At 41.2% G+C, this 25299-nt stretch overlaps 1 protein-coding gene across 1 annotated transcript in view; it reads left to right on the top strand.

Annotated features, from left to right (window-relative positions):
- PTPN9 (protein tyrosine phosphatase non-receptor type 9) overlaps nucleotides 1-25299 on the top strand; it is a 97268-nt gene that overhangs the window by 22955 nt on the left and 49014 nt on the right. Inside the window, exons 3-4 of the mRNA XM_040342984.1 lie at nucleotides 360-449; nucleotides 2087-2223. Of these exons, the coding sequence (XP_040198918.1) occupies nucleotides 360-449; nucleotides 2087-2223 (227 nt within the window). The remainder of the gene's footprint in view (nucleotides 1-359; nucleotides 450-2086; nucleotides 2224-25299) is intronic.

Raw genomic sequence — 25299 nt, 5'->3', positions numbered from 1 at the left:
CCTTTACAACCCCTTTACATTGCAGGGATTTCCACTCATTTCTTGTTTCAGCTATGGGACAGGAGGTGAAAAATGTCTCCAATGGGACACAGATAAACACCGATAATCTATCCATAACGATCTACTTTAAGGAGTGGATGTGTATAGATTAGTTTAGTAATATGACCTTTCCATATTAATCTACAGCCGGTATACTTTTCTCTGACTGTAATTTTTCCACTATGCAATTATAAAAGTATTTAGTTTGTAAATAGAATCTTTATGTTATGGTCCATCCCACAACCTGCTTCATAAAATATATGTTCCATGGCAGTGCCTTTTGATTTACTGCTTCATCAAGTTCTACATCTACTTGCTAGGAGACACGTCAGAGAGAAGGGATCGTGAGGCTGAATCCTCTGCAGGAACCTTTACTGTCTGAACTGCTGAGTGGAAAGTTTACTGTGTTGGTGAGTGATCCTGTACATTTAGTAAAATGTTCTGTGCAATTGACATAAAACCTTGTGAAAGCTTAGTGCAAGCTCTTATTCCATTAATTTATCTGCAAGGGCAGTCAGAATTAGTTTTGGTTCCGAAACAGACATCTCAAATTTTCTGCATGGGTCTGCTACCTGGTATTTCCGAGATTCCATTACATGGAAAATCAACCCATTTTCTGGAAAAGTTTCCTGCAGCCAGTACCTGACCTTTCCTCTTTTATGGAGAGGAGAGAAAGATGACATTACTGTTCATATTCTTCTAAGAGGGTTGAGAGAATATTGCAGCAGATCCTGGCAACGGAATGCTTTTTTGAGGATGGACCGTTATTTTCCTGTCTCCACCCTAAGAATGTCATAAAGTCTGTGTTATAAAATGAACTGGTAACCTGTATAAGTTTATAAAAATAGCCTCAGAGGCTACTATTGCGGTATAAAATATAATTTATTGGACAGCAAATTACAAAAAAACAGCACAAACCCATTGACCAAGTCAGTCAACTAACCCATAGAGGGGGAACCCCAGCCCCCAAACCCCCCGTCCCACTCCAGTGTCCCAAAAGAGGACCCTTACACCTAATTTCCCCTTAAAAAATACTTTTTGTTTTCACAGACATGGATTAGTCTCGTTCCTGTATTCATCATAGAACTGTATACAGTGGGGATCGTTCCAGTATAACTACTTTGTGAAGCAGATAGTTCAAGATCACATGTCCGTGCATCCAGATCTGGACTGTTTATGCAAGCGGGAGACTTTTATTTAAGTTTCATCAGACTGCATTTTTTAGCCTGGTCATGTTTTTTTCTAGGCTATTTGCCCTCTTTGAGGCCCCGTACACACGGCCGAGGAACTCGACGTGCCAAGCACGTCGAGTTCTGGGATGAAGCCGCCGAGGAGCTCGGCGGGCCGCCTTCTCCCATAGAACAACGAGAAAATAGAGAACATGTTCTCTATTTTCTCGACGAGCTCCTCGGCGGCTCCATCGAGCCAAAAGTGTACAGACGACAGAGTTTCTCGGCAGAATCCGGGTTTTGACCGAGTTTCTCTGTGAATTCTGCCGAGAAACTCTGTCGTGTGTACGGGGCCTGAGTGTTTTTGGGTGGTGGTGGAGGGGAGGACTTTTATTTTTAGGAGAGATTAGGTGTTGGGTCCTCTTTTAGGACACTGGAGCTGGGGGTAGGGTTCTCTGGGTAGGGGAGTTGCTTGGGAGAGATGGGGGGGGGGGGGATTGGGGGATGTTTGGAGGATGGGGTTTCCCCTCCATGGGTTAGCTGACTGACTCAGATAATGGGTTTGTGATGTTTTTTGTACTTTTGATGTCCAATAAATTATACTTTATACCGCAATAGTAGCCTTTCTATCCTGGTGGGGTATTTTTATATGCATGGCTTTTTGAATTCACTTCCCCTAATAGGGGTGTGGCACTAAGCAGGTATTTCCACTCCCAGGGCTCTGTTTTGGTGTGTTTTTTTTTTGCAAACTGTATAAGTTAACCACAAAAGAAGTCACTCTTATGTGTATATTATGCCATTAATACTTTTAAACCAGTTGTGTATATTGTGCCAATAATACTTTTAAACCAGTAACTTTGTACATTCTCTTTTATCAGAGTATACGGGCCCCGACTGGAGCTTCCATTGCAATATTTACCGCCAAACTTCACCACCCAGCAAGGAAAAACAGTAAAGAGGCTCAGCACACAGTGCTCCAGGCCCTCTTCTACCTCTTGGATCGTGCTGTGGAGAGGTGAGAGCCAAGTCGATTGAAAAGAGCAGATTTGATCCTGAGAGAGCTAGAATAGTTGAGCTATACATGAGACATATTTAAAAAATGCCAAATATAGGTTAAAGATGAATCCAGCATAAAAAGATTGTCTATCTAACTGCTTTCCATTTTTAAAATGATATTATTGTTATAGAGCAAGTAAGATTACACCTTATGATAGTTAACAATGTAAGCATTGCTTTTTGGCACTTATGGATATTTTAGTGTATTTTGGAAGTGTTATTTTAAGACTTTACTTTTGCCTCCCATATACAGTAATTAGTATTTCCATTTTTACACATTGACAGCTGCTAGGAGCTGAAGGTGTTTGTAAACCCCAACAAAAAAAACTTCTCTTGTTTGCACCCTTTTTGTGTCTAGTAAATATAACTTTAAAAGAATTTTAATATATTTGTTCAATAAGTGCAAAAATACATGTAGTTTCTACCAGAAATCTTGTGAGACTAAAACTTCCTGTGTTCTATGCCTCTGCCTCACTGTTAATGGTGACCTTGTTCTGGATATCCCTGCATACTAAACAAAAATCTCCTTGGGTGACAGTGCTGTCACTCTAGGGCAGAAAGTGTGTTATTGGCAGGGTCACTGGGTAAAAATAAAGGGGAAAAGCCTGATAAAATTAACCACCACATCTAAGGACTGGTAAGCTGCAATATGACATATTTTTTTTTTTTTTTTTTTGAGGTTAGACAACACAGTGGGGACTCTATAAGAGGCCTGGTTTCCTAAAATAAAAATGTAGTGTTTGTAATATTTTATACTTGTAGTGCAACTAAGAGACAACTCCGACTGGGTTTGGTGTTGCCTATGGCCTCATTCACACTAGGCGGACTCCGTTCCTATGGAGTCCGCCTGCTCCCGCCAGCTCAGCGGGAGATCAGTCCGCAGATCTCAGCTGAGCCGATGGATGACAAGCTGCTCCTTTGCTCACTGAGCGGGGAGGGGCTTGTCGGGCACCGCTGTGTCCTATGGAGCGATCTGATGAAAACGGACAGCATGTCCGTTTTCATCAGATCTTACCCGATCCGCATGGACGGATGGGGACGTGGCCCCTATACATCTGTTTTTAGCGGATTGGATAGGGTCGGATGTCAGCGGACATGTCTCCGCTGACATCCGACGCTCTATAGGGATGCATTGAGCGGCCGTTCAGGTCCGTGACAGGCCCGTCGAGTGAATGAGGCCTATAGAAAAACATTTGAGGAGGAAAAAAATGTTTGTACAGGGCATTTTGTAATTTAATATTAACCGCTTGCCGCCAGCCTCACATAGATATACGTTGGCAGAATGACACAGACAGGCAAAGCAACGTATATATACGTTGCTTTAAACCTGCCCCCTAGCGGGCGTGCCAACCGTGGTCTCAGTGACCGTTCCCGTGGGACCCGTGGACTCGATGTCCGCCGGAGTCCCGCGATTGGGTCACGGAACGGAAACAAAACATCTCCCTATTCTGCCTAATGACACAGCACTGATCGTCTGCTCCCTCTCATCGGGAGCAGCGATCCTTGACATGTCACAGTAAGCCACGCCCCTAACAGTTAGAATCACTCGCTAGGACACACTTAACCCTTTCAGTGCCCCCTACTGGTTAACCCCTTCACTGCCAGTCACATTTACACAGTAATCAATGAATTTGTATAGCACTGATCTCTGTATAAATGTGAATGGTCCCAAAATAGCACCAAAAATGTCCGAAGTGCCCGCCATAATGTTGCAGTCACGATAAAAATCTCGGATCGCTGCCATAACAAGTAAAAAATAATAATAATAAAAAAATGACAAAAACCACCCCTATTTTCAACTTTTGTGCAAACCAATCAATATACACTTATTGTGATATTTTTTGTAGGAAAAAAAAAAAGTAGAATATTGGCCTAAACTGCAAAAAAAATTGCTTTAAAAAAAAAAAAGGGGGATATTTATTATAGCAAAAAGTACAAAATATTGCTTTTTTTTGTTTATAGCGCAAAAAAAAACGCAAAGATGAAATATCACCAAAAGAATGCTCTGTTTGTGGGGGTAAAAAGGACATCAATTTTGTTTGGGAGCAACGTCGCACGACCACACAATTGTCAGTTAAAGCGACCCAGTGCCTGAATCGCAAAAAGTGGCCCGGTCATTTGGCAGCCAAATGGTCCAGGGCTGAAGTGGTTTACAAAACTGACCTTTCCAATGTAATCATATATATAAAAAAAAACCTTAGTGTAGATAACACCCTCAAGTACCCAGGATTCCCATTTCTTGCTTGTGTGATTGGCTCCCTGCTTTTCTCAGATTACAAGTCAAAGTTTAGGCATTTCCTACATTATTTTTTTGCATGTGGTTGTATACTGTTTCAGGCTGTTAAAATGTGAATTTTTTTACGTTCCCACGTGGTATGTTTTTGACAGCCCATTAATTTTCCAAATTTCAATGGGCTGTGCTTTTATGACTGCACCCTCGTTTTGCGAGATGTGTGGGGGTATCGTTAAGAATTAAAGTCACCTATGCATTTCTGCATGCAGCAGCATGTTCCCATGCGGGTAAAGGTGTGCATCCATGTGCGTTCCAACACTGCAATTGGTGTGACCTGACCCTAAGGCTGAGTTCACACTTGTGAGATCACAGATATTGCATACGATTTGGACCGCATTGCTGTGGAGATCACATGTGATGTCTGTATGATGAATTCATACAATCTGGCTAAAATCGCATCGCATTCGCACCAAAATGGTGCAGGACCCTTTTTTTGGTCCACACTGGAATCGGATTCTTGCACCAATTCGCACTGCAAACCAATCTGGGGGTGTCGTTAACTTTACATTGACACCCGCAGGAATCGTGCTGGTTCCCGCATCAAACAAGTTAGAACCCAGCTCTGACTTCGGAAACGATTTCAGAGACATCTGTGCGGGTTCTTGCACAGATGTCTATTGAAATCGTCCCCAAAGTTGCCAAAAGTAGTGCAGGAACTACTTTTGGGAATCGGTGCACCAATTTGGACGGTGCTATCGCCGGCAATAGCCGCCGATTTGGTATGCAATTTGACATGTCAAATCAGCCCGATGTGAACGTGGGCTAAAGCTAATCCATTTGTAAAGGAATCCAAACACTGCAGGTGAATATGCAGTACTGTATTGCAGGAGAAGCGAGAACAGACCCTTTCATTCAGAAATCAGTCTGAAAAAATACAAGGTGAAACAATCGCATATTTCCTCACAACTGAATAAATTATTTTGTAACAAAGTTTGCTAAAATCCTTTCAACGTTTATAGATGACCTAGGTCGATGTTTCTCAACAGCTTGGCTGCAGCGTTCCTCTTGCCAGACCTCTACTTGATGGTATATATTTTTATGTGTACAATTTCTGACTTTTCATCCCTCTGAGCTGTGGCTACAGCTACATATGTCACAATCTTTGCAGCTCAACGCTGCTTGATTACATACTTTGTGCCCACCTGGTAGGCAGATTTTACCTCACAGGTTGCTACACTGAAAAGTGCCAGCCCTACTAGGTGGGCACAGGGTTGGTAAAAAGTAGTGCGGCACTGCAGAGACTGTGACAGCTGTCGGCGCCAGGATCAGAAAGACTAGTATTGGGTCCAGGTTGCCAAGTAAGTGCTGCATGCTCTATGCCCTGCATCTGGTGCTTGGTGGTTCCCTGGGGACACATTGTGGAAGGGAACCAATGAGCACTGACCAAAAGTGTAGGAGGGTCATCTAAGTGAAGGTAGCACACTGGGCATCAACATAAGGGGACACTTATGCCGCGTAGACACGATCGTTCAAACTGATGAGAACGGTCTGATGGACCGTTTTCATCGGACCAAACCGATCGTGTGTGGGCCCCAACGGTTATTTATCCATAGGTTAAAAAAAAGCAATCTTGGTTTAAATGTAACCGATGGATACCGAACCGATAGAAAAAAAACGATCGTTTTGTAGGCACGTCCATCGGTTAAAAATCCATGCATGCTCAGAATCAAGTCGACGCATGCTTGGAAGCATTGAACTTATTTTTTTTCAGCACGTCGTTGTGTTTTACGTCACCGCGTTCTGACACGATCGTTTTTTTAACTGATGGTGTGTAGGCACGACTGATCATCAGTCAGCTTCATCGGTTAACCGATGAAAACGGTCCATCAGATCGTTTTCATCGGATGGACCGATCGTGTGTACAGGGCTTTACTCCTGACCACTGCACTCTGCAAGCTGTTAGATCCAGTAAATCCTTAAATTTATTCAACAGCAAACCAGTGTCACCAACAGCCACTGTCACTCAGAATGTGATAAGGTACCTGCTTACCAGTATTCCATGACCCTCTTTCTCAAGAGAAGTCATGTAACACATATAAGATCACTCCAAAGCCATCACTTTATTTCCCAACGTTCTCTTATCACCTGGAATTTCATCACTGAACATACCAACCAAAACTCCACACAGAGGTAACCATGAAAGAATAGAAAAGTGCCTCTATACAGTTAAGTAAAAGACCAATGACATATTTATTACATGGGTAAATACACTCACAATGGTTTAAAAACATGCGCATGTAAAAGAATATCACCATGCTGGAAAGATCTCTGGTTCTGGTAACGTGGTGACCCAGGCACACCAGGTGCCTTATCAAATTCTGGGTGACAGTGGCTGTTGGTGACACTGGTTTGGGGTTCAATTAATTTAAGGAGCTGATTATTGGGACTTTTGTGGACTTTAATATTTTTCTTAGATTTCCTATTTAAATTGGATGCAGATATACGTCTGCAGCATGACACGGGCAGGCAGAAGGTCATACATGTACGTCCCCTTTAAAAAGCGGTTGTGGCGGGCGCGCGCCCACTGCGATCTCCATGAGCGCGCCCGCGGGTCCCGCAGACTCGATCGCCGCTGGCATACCCGCGATCGTCTCACGGAGAGATAGAACGGGAAGATGTTAGTGTAAACACAACATCTCCCCGTTCTGCCTAGTGACACTGTCACTGATCGGGTTCCCTGTCATCGTGAACACGATCAGTGACGTGTCACAGCAAGCCACGCCCCCCTACAGTAATAATCACTCCTTAACCCCTGCAGCGCCACCTAGTGGTTAACCCCTTCACTGCCAGTGTCATTTTCACAGTAACCAGTGCATTTTTATAGCACCGATCGCTGTAAAAATGACAATGGTCCCCAAAAATGTGTCTAAAGTGTCCGATGTGTCCGCCATAATGTCGCAGTCACGATAAAAATCACAGATCGCCACCATTACTAGTAAAAAAAAAGTATTAATAAAAATGCTATAAAACTATCCCCTATTTTGTAGACGCTATAACTTTTGCGCAAAGTTATCAATAAACGCTTATTGTGTTTTTTTTTTACCAAAAATATGTAGAAGAATACGTATCGGCCTAAACTGAGGAAAAAAAGTTTTTTATATCTTTTTTGGGGATATTTATTATCGCAAAAAGTATTGAATTTTTTTCAAAATTATCGCTCTATTTTTGTTTATAGCGCAAAAAATAAAAACCGCAGAGGTGATCAAATACCACCAAAAGAAAGCTCTATTTGTGGGAAAAAAAGGACGTCAATTTTGTTTGGGAGCCACGTTGCAGGACCGCGCAATTGTCAGTTAAAGCGACGCAGTGCCGAATCGCAAAAAGTGGCCTGGTCCTTTAGCAGCTACAAAATGGTCCGGGGCTTAAGTGGTTAATAGATTTATTTTGTCATAGCTCACTGTTTAACTTATTTGGATATAGAGCAACACCTATTTTATATGTACAGATTTTGTAAGTTTGCCAACTTACAAAGAAATTGTAGAGATAGAATATCAACCAAAAATCCAGAAAAAACACGATACAAATGTTATAAATTGAGTTGCAGTTCAGTGAGTAAAATAAGTATTTGATCCCCAAGCAAAACATGACTTAGTACTTGGTGGAGAAACCCTTGGGCCTCATGCTCATGCACACTGGAAGTTTTTGGACGTTTTTAAAGCTGCTGTTTTTGGCTTCAGACATTTTTTTTCTACAGTCAATAAACTGTCCAGCATGTTATCCTATGTGTCCATGCACACATAGGCTGTTATCAACTGTTTTTGACAGGGGCGTTTTTTGGCTGTAAAAAAAAACCCCAAACTAGTGGATTCTGAAAGGAGTTTTTCAACTGTAAAAATGCTCAAACGTCAAACGCTGATAAATGCTCAAAAACATGGCTCACCGTTTTTTTAATCCCATTGATTTAAAAATAAAAACGCTAAAGCGTTGAAAAGCTCACTTTTATAACATCCAGTGTGCATGAGGCCTTATAGGCAAGCACAGAGGTAAGACTTTTCTTGTAGTTGGTGACCAGGTTTGCACACATCTCAGGAGGGATTTTAGTCCACTCTTCTTTTCAGATCTTCTCTAAATCCCTAAGGTTTCTTGGCTGTCGCTTGGCAACTCAAAGTTTCAGCTCCCTCCATACATTTTTTATAAGGTTAAAGTCGGAAGACTGGCTAGACTACTCCATGACCTTCATGTGCTTCTTCTTAAGCCACTTCTTTGTTGCCATGGCGGTATATTTTGGGTCATTGTCATGCTGGAACACTCTTCCATGACCCATATTCAGTGTTCTGGCTGAGGGAAGAAGGTTCTCATCCAAGATTTTACAATACATGGCCCCTGTCGGCCTGTACCTTTAGCAGAAAAAAAACAGCCTTAAAGCATAATGTTTCCACCTCTGTGCTTGACTGTAAGGATGATGTTTTTATGGTCATAGTCAGCATTTTCTTCCTGCAAACACGAGTTGAGTTAATGCCAAAGAGCTCATTTTTGGTCTCATCTGACCACAGCACTTTCTCCCAATCCTTCTCTGAATCATTTAGATGTTCATTGGCAAACTTGAGAAGGGCCTGTACATGTGCCTTCTTAAGGAGGGGGACCTTCTGGGCGCTGTAGGATTTCGATCCATGGCGGCGTATTGTGTTACCAATGGTTTGTTTGGAGACACTGGTCCCAACTGCCTTGAGATCATTCACAAGTTCCTCCTGTGTAGTTCTGGGCTGATCCCTCGCCTTTCTCATGATCATCCTTACCCCATGAGGCGAAATCTTGCATAGAGCTCCAGACTGAGGGCGATTGATGTTTTCTTTTTTTTGTATTTCTTCCATTTGCGAATAATTCCTCCATCAGTTGTCTCCTTCTCACCAAGCTTCTTGCTAATGGTCTTGTAGCCCACTCCAGCCTTGTGCAGGTCTACAATCGTGTCCCTGACATCCTTTAAACTGCTTTTTGGTCTTGCCAATGATGAAGTTTGAATGGAAGAAAGAGATTCTATGGACAGGTGTCTTTTATATACATAACAAGTTGTCATTAGGAGCACCTTAAATTGACAGGACTAATCGGTTTACCACATGAGCATATACTGTTGCCAGTCTGTGGGAGCCAGAATTATTGTTGTTTGGTAGGGGATCAAATACTTATTTTACTCACTGAACTGCAACTCAATTTATAACATTTGTATCATGTGTTTTTTTCTGGATTTTTGGTTGACATTCTGTCTCTATCATTTATAATACACCTATGATAACAATTATAGACCCCTCATTTTTTTGTAAGTGGGCAAACATACAAAATATGCAGGGGGTCATATCATTATTTTCCCCACTATGCTAATTGGGGGGGGGATACTTTCTCTTATGTGATTGCAGCTTTAAATTTTACTTTATTTTTACACATGACAGCTGGTTGATAACTAAGTACAGAGGAACAAACAGTTATTTCTTCAGAATAACAAAAGTTAGAAATCTGCAACAAAGTTTTTTTTTTTTTTTTTTATAATCCCTGCAATGTACATAGATCACCCAGAGGGGAATGTTTTTTTTTCTCAACAAAAGTGGAGTTACGTTTTAAGTCAAATCCATCTAAACACGACCTTCTCCACTGATTGATATGCTGCTTTCCATAAAAGCTACATTTGCAAGCCTGTGATTGCAGACCTTGATGCCACGTACACACGATCGAAAATTCCGACAAGAAAAGTTTGATGTGAGCTTTTGGTCAGAAATTCCGACCGTGTGTAGGCACCATCGTACTTTTTCTGTCAAAATTTCCGACAGAAAAAAATTGAGAGCTGGTTCTCAATTTTTCCGACGGGAAAAGTTCTTGTCGGAAATTCCAATTGTCTGTATGCAATTCCAACACACTTGCTCGGAATCAATTCGACGCATGTTCGGAATCATTGAACATTTTTCTCGGCTTGTTGTAGTGTTGTACGTCACCGCGTTCTTGACGGTCGGAATTTCAGACAACATTTGTGTGACTGTGTGTATGCAACACAAGTTTGAGCCAAAATTCCATTGGAAAAAAATCCACGGTTTTCTTGTCGGAATTTCCGATCGTGTGTTATTCATTATTCTGTATGTAAAAGAATGGGGTTTGCACCCAAATTTACAGCTAGCTTATTGCTGATGTTCATAATGCATTTCTGTGGAATATCTATTGCAGAGAGCAGAACAAGGAGCCAACCATTCCTGGTGGGGATCTTTAACTCATTCGTGAGAAATAGACTTTAAAAAATAAACATGAAATGTTCATTCCGAGCAGAATAATATAATTGTGCAGTAAAGTTCAGCTAATAAAAATAATGAAAAGGGGTTTCATTTTATTCATTATTTTTGTAAGCTGAACTCTACTGCTAAATTATCACAAGAATTTTTTTTTAAATTAAATACATTTTGGCTTCAAACACTTCCAAGCCATGCTAAAATGTTCACGACTAAAAAGCCAAGTAGAGTGTCTGCTATCACTAATAATCTTCTAAAAAGTACTGATAGTTTTTTTGCTACATTTGGGTGTGCATTATTTTGTATTTTGTATGACCTGGTTGTCCATCTCTCACCAGATAACTGCTTGTTGCTGTCAGTTTTTAGATACCCTGAGCACAGAACAGGGGCGTACCTAGAGCATTTGGCACCCGGGGCGGATCCAATATCTGGCACCCCCCCCCCCCACGTTAAAATGTAAAAACACCCCACTGTGCCCCCTGCATACCTCTGCAGCCTTTAATATCTTTTTGTTACTACTGTGTACCCCTCTCCACAACTGCACCTCTGGACCACTTTACATTGCACAGCACCCTGCATCACTGGACCCCTTTACATTAAACAGCCCCCTGCATCACTGGACCCCTTTACATTACACAGCCCCCTGCATCACTGGACCCCTTTAAAATTACACAGTACCCTGCATCACTGGACCCCTTTAAAATTACACAGCACCCTGTATCACTGGACCCCCTTCACCTCTGGACCCTTTTACATTACACAGCACCCTGCACCTCTGGACCTCTTTACATTACACAGCCCCCTGCATCACTGGACCCCTTTAAAATTACACAGTACCCTGCATCACTGCACCCCTTTACATTACACAGCACCCTGCATCACTGGACCCCTTTACATCTCATAGCCCCCTGCACCTCTGGACCCTTTTACATTACACAGCCCCCTGCACCACTGGACCCCTTTACATCACATAGCCCCCTGCACCTCTGGACCCCTTTACACTACACAGCACCCTGCATCACTGGACCCCTTTACATTACACAGCACCCTGCACCTCTGGACCCCTTTACATTACACAGCACCCTGCATCACTGGACCCCTTTACATTACACAGCACCCTGCATCACTGGACCCCTTTACATTACACAGCACCCGGCACCTCTGGACCCCTTTACATTACACAGCACCCTGCATCACTGGACCACTTTACATTACACAGCACCCTGCACCTCTGGACCTCTTTACATTACACAGCCCCCTGCATCACTGGACCCCTTTAAAATTACACAGCACCCTGCATCACTGGACCCCTTTACATCTCACAGCCCCCTCTCACCTCTGGACCCTTTTACATTACACAGCACCCTGCACCTCTGGGCCCCTTTACATTACACAGCACCTCTGGACCCCTTTACATTACACAGCACCCTGCATCACTGGACCCCTTTACATTACGCAGCACCCTGCATCACTGGACCCCTTTACATTACACAGCACCCTGCATCACTGGACCCCTTTACATCTCATAGCACCCTGCATCACTGCACCCCTTTTACATTACACAGCCGCCTGCACCTCTGGACCCCTGCATGTTACACAGACCCCCCTTCAGTGCAGACCAACCCCCCCTCAGTGCAAACCCCCTCGGTGCAACCCCCCAGTGCAAACACCCCCCCCTTAGTACAACCCCCCCCTCAATGCAAACCCCCCTTAGTGAAAACCCCCTCAGTGCAAACACCCCCTTAGTACATCCCCCCCCCACCCCTTCAGTGAAATCCCCCCAGGTGCAAACACCCCCCCTCCCCATTCAGTACCTCAGATCATCGCAGGCAGCGCCACGGCACATGGAAAGAAGGTCCCCTCGGCCCCTCCCCCTCTGTACACACAAACAGAGAGGAGGGGGCTGTGCCTGTGTGCCGACTGCCGACCACAGCTAACAGTCCGTGAGAGGAGGGGATGGATGGTGCTGCGGTGTCACCCCGCAACCCCCCCTCCTCTTGTACCGCGGTGCTCGGTGCTCCGATTCCGCGGCGCTCATCGCTGCAGTCGCGGGGGGGAGCCGCCCCCCCCACATTTTTTTTTTTTTTTTTTATCGGGATGGTGTCACCCGGGGCGGACCGCACCCCCCGCATCTCCCTAGCAACGCCTCTGGCACAGAATCACTCTTGGGCTTATGTATAAAAAGTGCGCAAAGGAAAACATTCTTACATACTACTCCCTTGATTTTTTTAAAACACCTTTTATCCCTATACCCAGAGCATATTCTCATCCATTGTTTTATATTTGGTCAGCCTATAACTATTCAAAGACACTAGGATGGATGTTAATAGCAAGCACATTGCGAAGCAACATCTATTTCTACTTTTTAATTCTAGTTTTTATTCCACTGCTTACTTTACTATCTGTAATAATAGATCTTTAATATTTATTATCTTATCTCTCTATTATTCACAGTTTTCTGGTTTACTGGTGCTTTACTTTCCTCCTAACCTGCTTGATATAATCATTTTCTATTTATTATTCTGTATTTTGGAGTCTGATCTAGAAAAACACAGTGAAACAAAGTAAACCCTGTCATCTGTTTAAAGGAAAAGTACAGCCAAAGTTTGTTTGGCTCTCCTATGGATCACAGAAGTGCAGTTCGTTTAGTACTCCTGTGACCTGTTTTCAGCAGACAAACGACAGCACACAACACACCTCAGAGCTCCAGTTAGCGTGGGGGGGGGGGGGCAGAGAATAGAGCTGGCGACTGAGATTCACCAGCTCTCTTCTCGGGAGCCCTGAGAACTGAGCGATCAGCAGTGTTTGATCGCTCGGTTACAGCCGGCGGGGGACAGATGCAGCATTGTTCTGATGCTGCATCCACCTAGGTAAGTGTGAATCTGCAAGGAAAAAAACATACTTATCTTTGAAGGCCCCTTTCACACATGTGGACCGTTAGTTTCATCGGTTCGGTCATATTTTTTAAAAGAAAAAAACGGATGACGTTTACAGTTTTTCATCAGTTTGTCATCCGTTTTTACATCCTCCAGCCAGAGTCCTTAACCACTATTTGTATTATACAAAAACTGATGTTTGTCCATTTACATCCATTTATCGTCTGATCCCTTTTTTTTAACAGAACAAAAATAGGGCTTAGATCTGTTCCAAAAAACAGATGTTGATGAAAGCGGATATAAATGTATCCATTGACGTAAATTTTCCCATAAAAATGCATTGATGTCCGTTTTTTCATCCGTCAACCAATGGATGAAAAACTGACAAATGGTCCGCATGTGTGAAATGGGTCTAAATCATTTGGGAGGATGTTTATAAATGAGGAGGGCACCCTCAAAGATAGAAATTGATCAGGTCTTCGCAAAAATTGTATTTTAAACCGCAATTCGGTGTTATTACAGTAGAATATAGAAGTGATATATTTATAAAGCCACAAACTTAAAGGGGTTGTAAAGTCAGAAGTTTTTTTTTATATACAATAAAAAGCCTTCTGTGTGCAGCAGCCCCCCTCTGCCCCCTAATACTTACCTGAACCCCCTTTCTGTCCAGTGATGTCCACAAGTCCACCAGCTCTCCCTCCTGATTGGCTGAGACACAGAGGCGGGACCATTGGCTTCCACTGCTGTCAATCAAGGTCAGTTAGCCAATCGGGAGAGAGAGGGGGCAGGGCCGAAATGCAGCTTTGTGTCTGAATGGACACACAGAGATGCAGCTCGGGTCAGGTGCCCCCATAGCAAGCTGCTTGCTGTGGGGGCACTCACAGGAGGGAGGGACCAGAAGCAGCAAAGTGGTACCCGAGAAGAGGAGGATCCGGGCTGCTCTGTGCAAATCCACTGCAACAGGGCAGGTAATTATAACATGTTTGTTATTTTTTTTTTTTTTTAAACAAGACTTTACAATCACTTTAAGGCTAGGTTTACATTATTGCAGATGCGTGAAAATTCCCGACCTTCAAGCAAATGCAATGCTCTTTAATTGATTCTTAATGGCACCCCTACGCATTGCCAAATGTAGTGAGTTTTCACGCACAGCACCATGCAGCTTGATGAGGCACAATTTAAAGAAAAAAAAAGGATCAGGGACTTATTTCCTTGCTTTTCTTTGGGAAGGGCAGCCCAGTTAAATGAATTGACTTCCTACACTCAGAATGCAGGTCACACAGATATGTACAAAGCCTTAAAGTTTAACTCAATCCATAACTATTGTGTTTGGTTGCTGCAAAGCAGAATCACTCAAAGATTTGTGGCCAGGATGAAATTCTGGGAGCTCCAGGTCCCTTTCGCTGCCAGGCCCTGTGCTCCATATTTACACTGAGGTGGCCAGGCCATTTTTGCAATTTTTCCATTGCTTTATTTTTCCCTTACAGCTTTTAGAGTTTGTTAAAGACCTCCCAAACCATATATTTTCTGAAAACACATCAGTAGAATATAAATAAGGTGCTATTGATTTTTAGGGGTCAATGATATTCGCGCAAATGTTTATCAAAACAATATTTTCATAAAAAATACTCTAAAATCATGATTAGCAGATAAAAAAAAAGTACATTTTACACAATTACTACTTAATATAAAAGTTTAGCCTGTATTGAGTTAATAAATAACAAATATTTGTAATTTTTAAATGACACCTTTTTTGAAAAATTGTGAAAACTGAAAGTACGCAAAAATATAAATAACCACATTTCTCAAAAATGTTTCTCAACACGCAGGTTAAGGACCAGGCCCCTTTTTGCGATTCGGCACTACGTCGCTTTAACTGACAATTGCGCGGTTGTGCGACTTGGCTCCCAAACAAAATTGGCGTACTTTTTTTCCCCACAAATAGAGCTTTAGGCTGATACGTATTCTTCTACATATTTTTGGTTAAAAAAATCGCAATAAGCGTTTATTGATTGGTTTGCGCAAAATTTATAGCGTTTACAAAATAAGGGATAGTTTTATGGAATTTTTATTAATAATTTTTTTTTTACTACTAATGGCGTCAATCAGCGATTTTTTTTTTTTTCGTGACTGCAACAATATGACGGACGCATCGGACACTTTTGACACATTTTTGGGACCATTGTCATTTTCACAGCGAAAAGTGCTATAAAAATGCACTTATTACTTTGAAAATGACACTGGCAGTGAAGGGGTTAACCAGGAGGGGTGCTGTAGGGGTTAACTGTTTTCTTACTGTGGGGGGGTGTGGCTGTGCGTGTGACGTCACTGATCATCGTTCCCTAACACAGGGAACAGACGATCATTGACAGCCGCACTAGGAAGAACGGGGAAGGTTTGTTTACACTCACCTCTCCCCGCTCTTCCTCTCTGTGACCCGATCGCGGGACACCGGTGGCAATCGGGTCCACGGGTCCTGCGGTCACGGAGGACAGGACCGGGCTCTCGCGATCCACGGCTGGGCATCTTAAAGGGGACGTACCTGTACGTCCATGTGCCATTCTGCCGACGTAAATAGTCGTGCGGTGGTCCTTAAGCGGTTAAAGACACCCCAAACCATATATTTTCTTAAAGCATAGGACCAGTAGAATAAAAGGAAGTCGCTACAGATTTTTTAAAGCCCCACGATATTTGCGCACATTTATCAAACAACATATTTGCAAACAAATTTCTAAAATCATTATTAGCAGATATAAACACAGAACATTTTACAAAATTCCTGCTAAATTCCTACTAAATATAAAAGCTTAACCTATATTGAGTTAATAAATAACAAATGTTTGTAATTTTTAAATTTACACCTTTTTGCAAAATAGTGAAAACTGAAAGTCTCCAAAAATCTGAAGGTTTTCATTGTTCTCTTACAGCTTTCAGAGTTTGTTAAAGACCTCCCAAACCACATTTTCTGAAAGCATAGGACCAGTAGAATAAAAAGAAGGTGCTACTGATTTTTAAGACCCTACGATATTTGTGCAAATGTTTACCAAAGCAATATTTTCGCAAAAAATTACACTAAAATCAGTATTAGCAGATACAAACACAGTACATTTTACAAAATTCTTAAATATAAATACTAAATACAAAAGCTTATATGTATTAATTTAATAAATAACAAATATTTGTAATTTTTATTTGTAATTTTTAAATTGCGCCTTTTTTGAGAAATAGTGAAAATCGGAAGTACGCAAATGTTTCTTAGAAAATCTGAAGGTTTTTCCTTTTTCACTTGCAGCTTTCAGAATTTGTAAACCATAAATGTTCTGAAAGCACATGGCCAGTAGAATAAAAAGAAGGTGCTACTGATTTTTAAGGCAGTGCGATATTTGCGCAAATATCAGCCGGACTGATAAGTTTTGGGTTTATTTTTTTTTCAAGCATGAGGCTCTAATTGGCTTGAAAAAGGTTGGGCTCGGGGGGCAGAGCATTGCACTCCGAACCCTCCCACTTGTGACAATAGCGAATTAATACACGTTATTGTCTTCCGGCTTCTCTTGGCCAATCAAGATGGATGGGGTTGGCCGGGAGTTGAAGCTGTGGAAGGGTGAGTGGGGGTGAACCTGAGGTGTCTTACTATGTTTGATTTTTTGTTTTGTTTTTTACTTTTTACCTTTTTTCACAGTCATTTTTTTTTTTTGGGGGGGGGGGGGGGGTCTTTGGTGAGATATCAGAGATCTAAACATACCCCCATATCTCTTTATTTGAGACACAGAAAGGGACTGAAGATAGTTTTTCTGTAGAAGTTTTTTCTCTGAGTATCATTTAGAGAAAACGGGATACCCTCATACTACAGGTAGAGACTTGGGCATGCAGCAAAAAAATGGTTATTGAAAGACATAGAAGTGCAGAGGCTCCAAATATTATGGACTATCTCAGTAACCAATGCTTAGCACATCAATATAATTAAAATATAAACCATTTATTGTTACTCAGGTTAAAAGTATTGAACACAGAGAAAAAGTATACTAAATAATTGACAGTTTAACAATTTGTAGCTCATATTAGTAGTTCTCCATATGGATCATTGACCACACTAGTAAGCTCAATTCCTGATGGTATGATATGGGGGTACATGTTTCCCGGCCTACACGCTTCCTCAGGAGAACTGTCTACAATAAAACGCACCAATTTATGACGCAACATAAATAATGAATAATGAAACAAAAGCATAAACCATATGAAATTCCATATGGTTGATGCTTTTGTTTCATTATTTGTTATGTCATAACTATATTGGTGTTTTTTTTTAGCTCTTTTCTCCTCCCTGAGGAAGCGGTGTAGGCCGAAAAACATGTAAAGGCATGGCTTCACATTTTACTCCTATATTCTACCATCTGGAATCAACATAACTGACTAGTGTGGTCAATGATCCATATGGAGAACTATTGTACTATCTACAATTTCTTAAACTGTCAATTATTTTAATATACTTTTTTCTCTGTGTTCAATACTTGTAACCTGAGTAACAATAAATGGTTTATATTTTATCTATATTAATCTGATGCTCTTTGGATCCTGAGATATTCCATAATATTTGGAGCCTTTGTTCTTCCATGTCTTTCAATAATCAATTTTGGAATGCTGGTACCCTCTGTGTTACGTATTAACTATCTTAAAGCACATTAATAATAATGTTAAAAAATATATATTGAAAAACAATTGTTGTGAAATAGCAGGGGGCCAAGACTTTTTATTAACTGCTACATCATGGAATTTGTTAGTTAATAAGTGGGTTCATAGGGCTGTTATATAAAGACCTTCTGAAAACTGCTCTCATCATTAACAATTTTATTAGTCTTTACATGCAACAAAGATCTAATTGCATTGACAAATTAAAGTAGCGCTGTCATTTGCCAACAGTCAATAAATATTATATATTCTCTCTAAATCCCTTCCATTAGCTAGAACTCATGTCACTGGTTATAAAGGGGATATCACGTGATCTTACAATGCACGCCTGTCCAGGAAACCACAAGGCTTGCAGTTGCTGAATTTATCATAAATGAGTCAGTATTTCATCCATTCAACAGTGATTGGTGAGAAAACCACTGTTTAATATGAAGCGACTTATGTAGATGATAAGATGAAAATTGACTAAATGGACAAACATATGCTAGTATGCATGGTAACTGCTAAATTCAATTCAATTCTGTGACCTTAATCTAATGCCGTGTACACACGATAGGTTAGTCTGATGAAAACGGTCTGATGGACCGTTTTCATCAGACCAAACCGATCGTGTGTGGGCCCCATCGGTTATTTATCCATAGGTTAAAAAAATAGGAACTTGTTTTAAAATTATCTGATGGATAAAAAAACCTATAGAAAAAAACGATCCTTCTGTGGGTACGTCCATCGGTTAAAAATCCGCGCATGCTCAGAATCAAGTCGAAGCAATACTTGGAAGCATTGAACTTCTTCTTTTTTTTCAGCACGTCGTTGTGTTTTACGTCACCGCGTTCTGACACGATCGTTTTTTTAACTGATGGTGTGTAGGCACGACTGATCATCAGTCAGCTTCATCGGATAACTGATGGAAAAATCCATCAGACCGTTTTCATCAGACTAACCTATCGTGTGTACAGGGCATAAGACTGCATGGATGTGATCTTGCAGACTCTTTATTCATTAGCCAGTACTTCCAGTCTGTAAACATACGGAGAATAAATGAATTGATATATATTTTACCATAATGCATTTTCTGAATTAAGGTAAAAAGCTTTTTGTTATTCGGATCCCCCCCATATACTTACCTGAGCCAGATCTTGATCCAGTGCTGTGCCTGAGAGCTGTGGCTCTCTCTGCTCTTTATCTCCTCACAGGACAGAAAGACAGCAGCCAGAGCCATTGGCTTCTGCTGCTGTTAATCAAATCCTGTGACGAGGGAGCAGGGGGCGTTGCCGAGCCGCACTTTGTGTGTGTCAATGGACACAGGCAGCGGCACTTGCTATGGGAGCACTCGCCAAAGAGGAGCCAGGAGAATCGGCGGGGGACCCCAGAAAAGGGGGTTTGAGGCTGCTCTGTTTAAATCCATTACACAGAGCAGGTAAGTATGACATGTTTATTCTTAAATAAAAGTAATCTTTAGAATCACTTTAAGCAATTTACAGGTATGTGATACCTATAAGAAATATTACCTTATCACAGAAGTCTACAATATGGTCTTTCAAACATCCAAACTCTAGATTATTGCTATACCCTCCTGGTTCTGTCACAAAGGGAAGCTAACCTGGAATGAGTAACGGACAAAGTTTAAGGGATACCCAGGTGTCCTCAGCCACAGTACAGGCTCTCTATTTGAGATCTGATGGCTTCTAGGCACTCTTTGGACCACTCTTGAGTAAAACTGTGATCTTGAGTTGGAGAGTTTGGGAGAACAATAAAGCCAATTCCTTTGATAAGCCTACCCATATGCTGCATTGTAGTTTATTTTTTATTTTTTTATTGTCCATGTAAGGGCTGTGTCAATGACCTTTTGTTCATGTCAGAAAATGTCTGCATTCCAAGTCTATAGGACTTAGACAGATCAAATTCAGGTCAGTACGACGTCAATTGCAGATTATATGTACATGTCTATAATTTCCAAATGTGCTCAGAAGGGTCTCAAACTGATGCCATCAACACATGCCCTTTAAAAGAGTTGTATGGGATTTTTTTTATCCCATATTCATACATCGGACCAATGCTGCATCTGTCCCCATGCCACCTCTTCACTGAGAACTGAGCCACCAACACCGCTGATGGCTCGGTTTTCTCACCTCTTCAAGCGGAGAGATGCTGCCTGTCAGTCAGCATCTCTCCTGCTCTGTTCCTCCACGCTCATTGGATTGCTGAGCTGAGCTGTGGAGAGGCAGGGAGCGTCCATCTCAGCGGCTCGCCGAGAGGCTGAGACTGCCATCAGTCCAAGCACTTGGACTTCTGAAGTCGGAAAGATGACATGGTACCTGGACTGATCCTGGTGACGTCAGCAGCATGTGGACTTCAGTCTGCTCTCTGCTGAAAAAAGAATTGCACTCCTGTGACCCATAGGAGAAGCCCAGCCGAATGAGCCCAGGCTGGACTTTTCCTTTTTAAGTGATTTCTACTCAATCCACTGCACTTTGTTTCTTGTGTTTTGTCTTCCAGCTGTGTATAGACAGGTCTCACACAGCATAAATACCTTCTGCTGCCTGTACAACTCTATCACACAGACACAACTGATGAATCTCACTCTTTCACCTGCCTAAATACTACATTGGGCTTGGGCTTGGGCTTGGGCTTAGGCTCCGTAATTTAGAATGGAGCTCAAGAGCTGCATTTTAATAAAAAAAAAAAAACGTGATGAGAGTAATATGTCGGCTGTGACCATTAACACCTTTTTCTAGAAAAGCTAATATACTACTAGAAGCATTGGCTTTAATACTTGAGTTACAAAACTGGAACAAGTCTACAAAGTAGGTATTGAAGCATTTCTCTTTTATTTACTGCATGCTTGTCCCAGGTTTTTTGGTGAAAAATAACGCCAGATTTACACAGTAACTGCCATTTTCAGAAAGTCACATATTTCACTTAAAGGAAGTATACATGAAAGCTAACTTCTTTTTCAATTATGTTGCTATTTTATATGCAGACAGGAAGTTGGTGAAAGGTCAGAACTCCTTATTGGCATACTCAGGGCTTTTTTTTCTCAGAGAATAGGGGCAGGAACTCCTCCCTTTCTGAATCACCCCTTGTCTCCACCCCTACCCACCTCCGATCACCGTTCCTTGGTTCCACCCCTACCCTCCTCCTATTACTGCCTTTTTAGAGAATACAGAACCAATTATTTTGTGGTGATCAGTAATTTGTATGGAATTTGTTAATAACAAGTAAAGCAGTAAAGTAGTTCCACCGTAGCCAGTAAAAATAGAGCCCCTTCCAGCAACAATAGATCCCATCTACAAAAATGCACCACCCGAAAAACATTCCCCCAGCAGCAACAGTGGACCCTCAGCATGAACAATAGATCTGCCCACAGCCAGCATTGATACTCTCCAGCAGCCATCAACAATAGACCCTGCCCTTAACAGTCGATCTCCCCTAACAATAACTGAGCCCCCAGCAATATAAGACCCACCCCCAGCAACAGTAGGCCCCCACCAGTAAAAATAGATTCCCCTACAAAAATAGATTACCACCAGCTAGAATAGATCCCTCAGCAGTCAGCATCAATAGACCCTGCAGCACACTCCAGCACCCCTTACCATTACATATAGTCAGTTCTGGAGCTGCCGAAACTGCATTTCCACTGAAAAAAAGCCCTGGGTATACTTGTTCTGGGTTAGAAACTGAGAATGTTTTGAAGCCTTTGGATCAGTATAGCAGCCAGGCAAGGGCAGCCAGTGACAGCCTACATATTTTATCAGTTCAAGCTTCTTGTTGGCAAACTTTAAAAAGCAGTGTTTGGGGGGGGGGGGGGAATACACTTTTTATAATTTAAATTCACAAAAATATAATGCATTACCCAATTTGTTTGTAAAATATAAAAGATGTCACGCCAAGTAAATAGATACCAAACATGCTATGCTTTAAAATGACGCACTCCCGCACAAACAAAGTCAATTTTACTATCTGTAGGCGACGCTTTAAAAGTCTACAGATTATCACTTTAGAAGTACAGAGGAGGTCTAGTGCTAGAATTACTGCCCATGATGCGATGTCCACAGCGATACCTCACATGTGTGGAGCTATTTGCGTGCGTGACCAAAGCGTGCCTTTGCCTTTGTTTGCAAGCACAGGAGGACGGGGGCACTTCCGTTTTTTTTATTAAACTGGAAGTGATAAAATTTCTTCACTTTTGGGTTACCATAGTGGGGACCCCATCAAAGCCGATCCCAGCTTTTTTTGGGTCTCCGATTAGCCGGTGGACGTACTGGCTATTAGCTTGTGGACGGGGGGGCCCAAGCAAGCCGCGGGAGGGGGGAGTGTCCCCTCAGCTGCTTGAAATAACAACCAAGCAGTTGGTTAGCTGCTGCGGTTGTTATTACAAGAGAGCTGACCGTCAGCTCTAAAAAACAGTACCAGGATGATGCCTGCAACTGCAGGCATCACCCTGGTACAACCACTGGAAGTCAAGTGACGTACCAGGTGCGGATTTGGCGGCAAGTGAATACTGTATACCAGTGTTTCTCAACTCCAGTCCTCAAGGCGCCCCAACAGGTCATGTTTTCAGGCTTTCCATTATTTTGCACAGGGGATTTAATCAGTTTCACTGCCTTAGTAATTACCACAGCCATTTCATCTGAGGGAAATCCTGAAAACATGACCTGTTGGTGCGCCTTGAGGACTGGAGTTGAGAAACACTGCTGTATACTATTCTAAGTCTTACAACAGTTCTGATCAATACAATCATCCATTTATCAAGGGTGAATTGAAAAACCTCTCTCTACGTGTTTCACAAACCAACCATGTACTTCATCAGGAATATTGGAGATGGACATCTGAAATATAAATAATAATTAATATACTGCTGCTATTCCATATATTGCTTACATAACACATATATTTTTCCAAGTTTTGTGTGGAAAAGTTCACTTTTGTGCTTTCAACTTTTATTTCTATGCTGTTACACAATTTGTTTTACTTCTATCCCATGTGGAAGTAAAATATATTTTAAATATATTTTAAAAAAACATTCTTAATATATTTTTCTCAAATATATTGCCATATATTTGAAATGCTACAATTTTGGCCAGATTCAATATATTTCAAAAATATATTTCAATATATTTGTGAATATATTTTGGAATGCATTGTGAAATATGTTGCAAATATATTCATAAATATATGTTAAATGTACTTCTGAATGCATTTAGCAATATATTTATGCAACCATAAATATATTGCAATGTGCATTTTGGAATGCATTGTGAATATATTCAGAAATATATTGCTAAATGCATTCAGAAGTACATTTCACATATATTTATGGATATATTCACAATGCATTCCAAAATGCACTTTGCAATATATTTATGGCTGCAAAAATATATTGCTAAATGCATTCAGAAGTACATTTAACATATATTTATGAATATATTTGCAACATATTTCACAATGCATTCCGAAATATATGCACAAATATATTGAAATATATTTTTGAAATATATTGAATCTGGCCAAAATTGTAGCATTTCAAATTATATTAAGAATGTTTTTTTAAAATATATTTTAAATATAAATGTAAATGTACTTCTGAATGCAAAATTTAAAAAAATACATTCCTATTACATTTTGAAATGCTGTGTATTTATATATTGTATTTTATATATTGTAGGCCTATAAAACTAGCAAACATTTGAAAAAAAAAACAATAACACAGTACAATACACACAACTTTATTATCATGTAAATATACAAAAACTTCAACACAGGGAATAGAAAGTGGTAAATGGCATTAATGACATAAAAGTTTGTGGTATTCTGCTGAGGTTCCTGATGTTTCCCTTCAGGTGATATTTCAACGCAGCAATTTTTCTCGTAACAGCGTCACTGATCACAGCTTATGAAGTCCCAGGAAACTTTGCCAAAGTAGAAGCTTTAAAAAGTAAATGGAAAATATTAGACTTATTAGATTTTCCCTGTGAATCAAAAGCCATATAAGACCCTTTTCACACTGCAGCGATGCTAAAGCTCCGGCGGTTTTGCAGTGTTTTTGTAGCACTTTAGGCGTTTTTTTTTTTTAAAGGGAAAAAGTCCAGTTTTAATGCGCTTTTAGGGTGCTTTGGAAGCACTGCCCATTAATTTCAATAGGCAGGTGCGTTTTTGGAGCGGTCCCAACCCGCCCCAGATGCTGCTTGCAGTACTTTTTCTAATGTTGCGCAAGCGCATCGCCCCAGTGTGAAATTACTCATTGCACTGAAAGGGATGCAGTTTCATGAGCTTTTTAGAGGCTATTTCTAGCGCTAAAACGTCTGAAAACTGCCTCAGTGTGAAAGGAGTTTAACAGATGCAGCTGAGTAAATAAAACTAACAAAATTAAGCATGTATAAAAACATCAAAATATTGTAGACTTTTCAAAAATCAGTATAAAAATCAACATCTTGCCTACAACTTGCCTTATTAGTTCAGACTACTACCAGACTGAGCAAGATATCTAATTTTGACACAACAGTCAAATTGGCTTACAGTCTACAAGTCAAAGCTGATGTTTTCATAGGGTCTAACTGTACCCGCTTCTCTCCATCTGTCAGCCGCTTGGAGGCACCGCCTTAAGGCCGGATTCACACTAGTGCGGTGCAAATTTCAGCTCTCTTATCTCTGCAGAGAGATAAGAGAAGTGTTCAGCAGATCCATTGCGTTTTAGCTGCAGATTAGGAGACCTGGGAGAGGGGAAGGTGTATTGAGCTGAATGAGACAAATCCTGAAGAGAAATTAACACATCTGCAAATCAGCTGCGCACCCATACAAGATAATGGGCCTGAATTCGCACCTGAGCAGCACCGCAATGCCTAAAATACGCACACGTTTTTCTGCAATGCATCGCACATATGTGAACCAGCCTCATTGAAAACAATGAATTTAGAAATGTTCTGCGTATTGGATGCGGTTTAAGCCGCACTCAATTCGCATAGGTGTGAATCCGG

This window comes from Rana temporaria, chromosome 3, assembly GCF_905171775.1.
Source record: "Rana temporaria chromosome 3, aRanTem1.1, whole genome shotgun sequence".
Lineage (NCBI taxonomy): Eukaryota > Metazoa > Chordata > Amphibia > Anura > Ranidae > Rana > Rana temporaria.
Note: the sequence above shows the minus strand (reverse complement) of the source record. Positions and strands in the feature narration are given on the sequence as shown.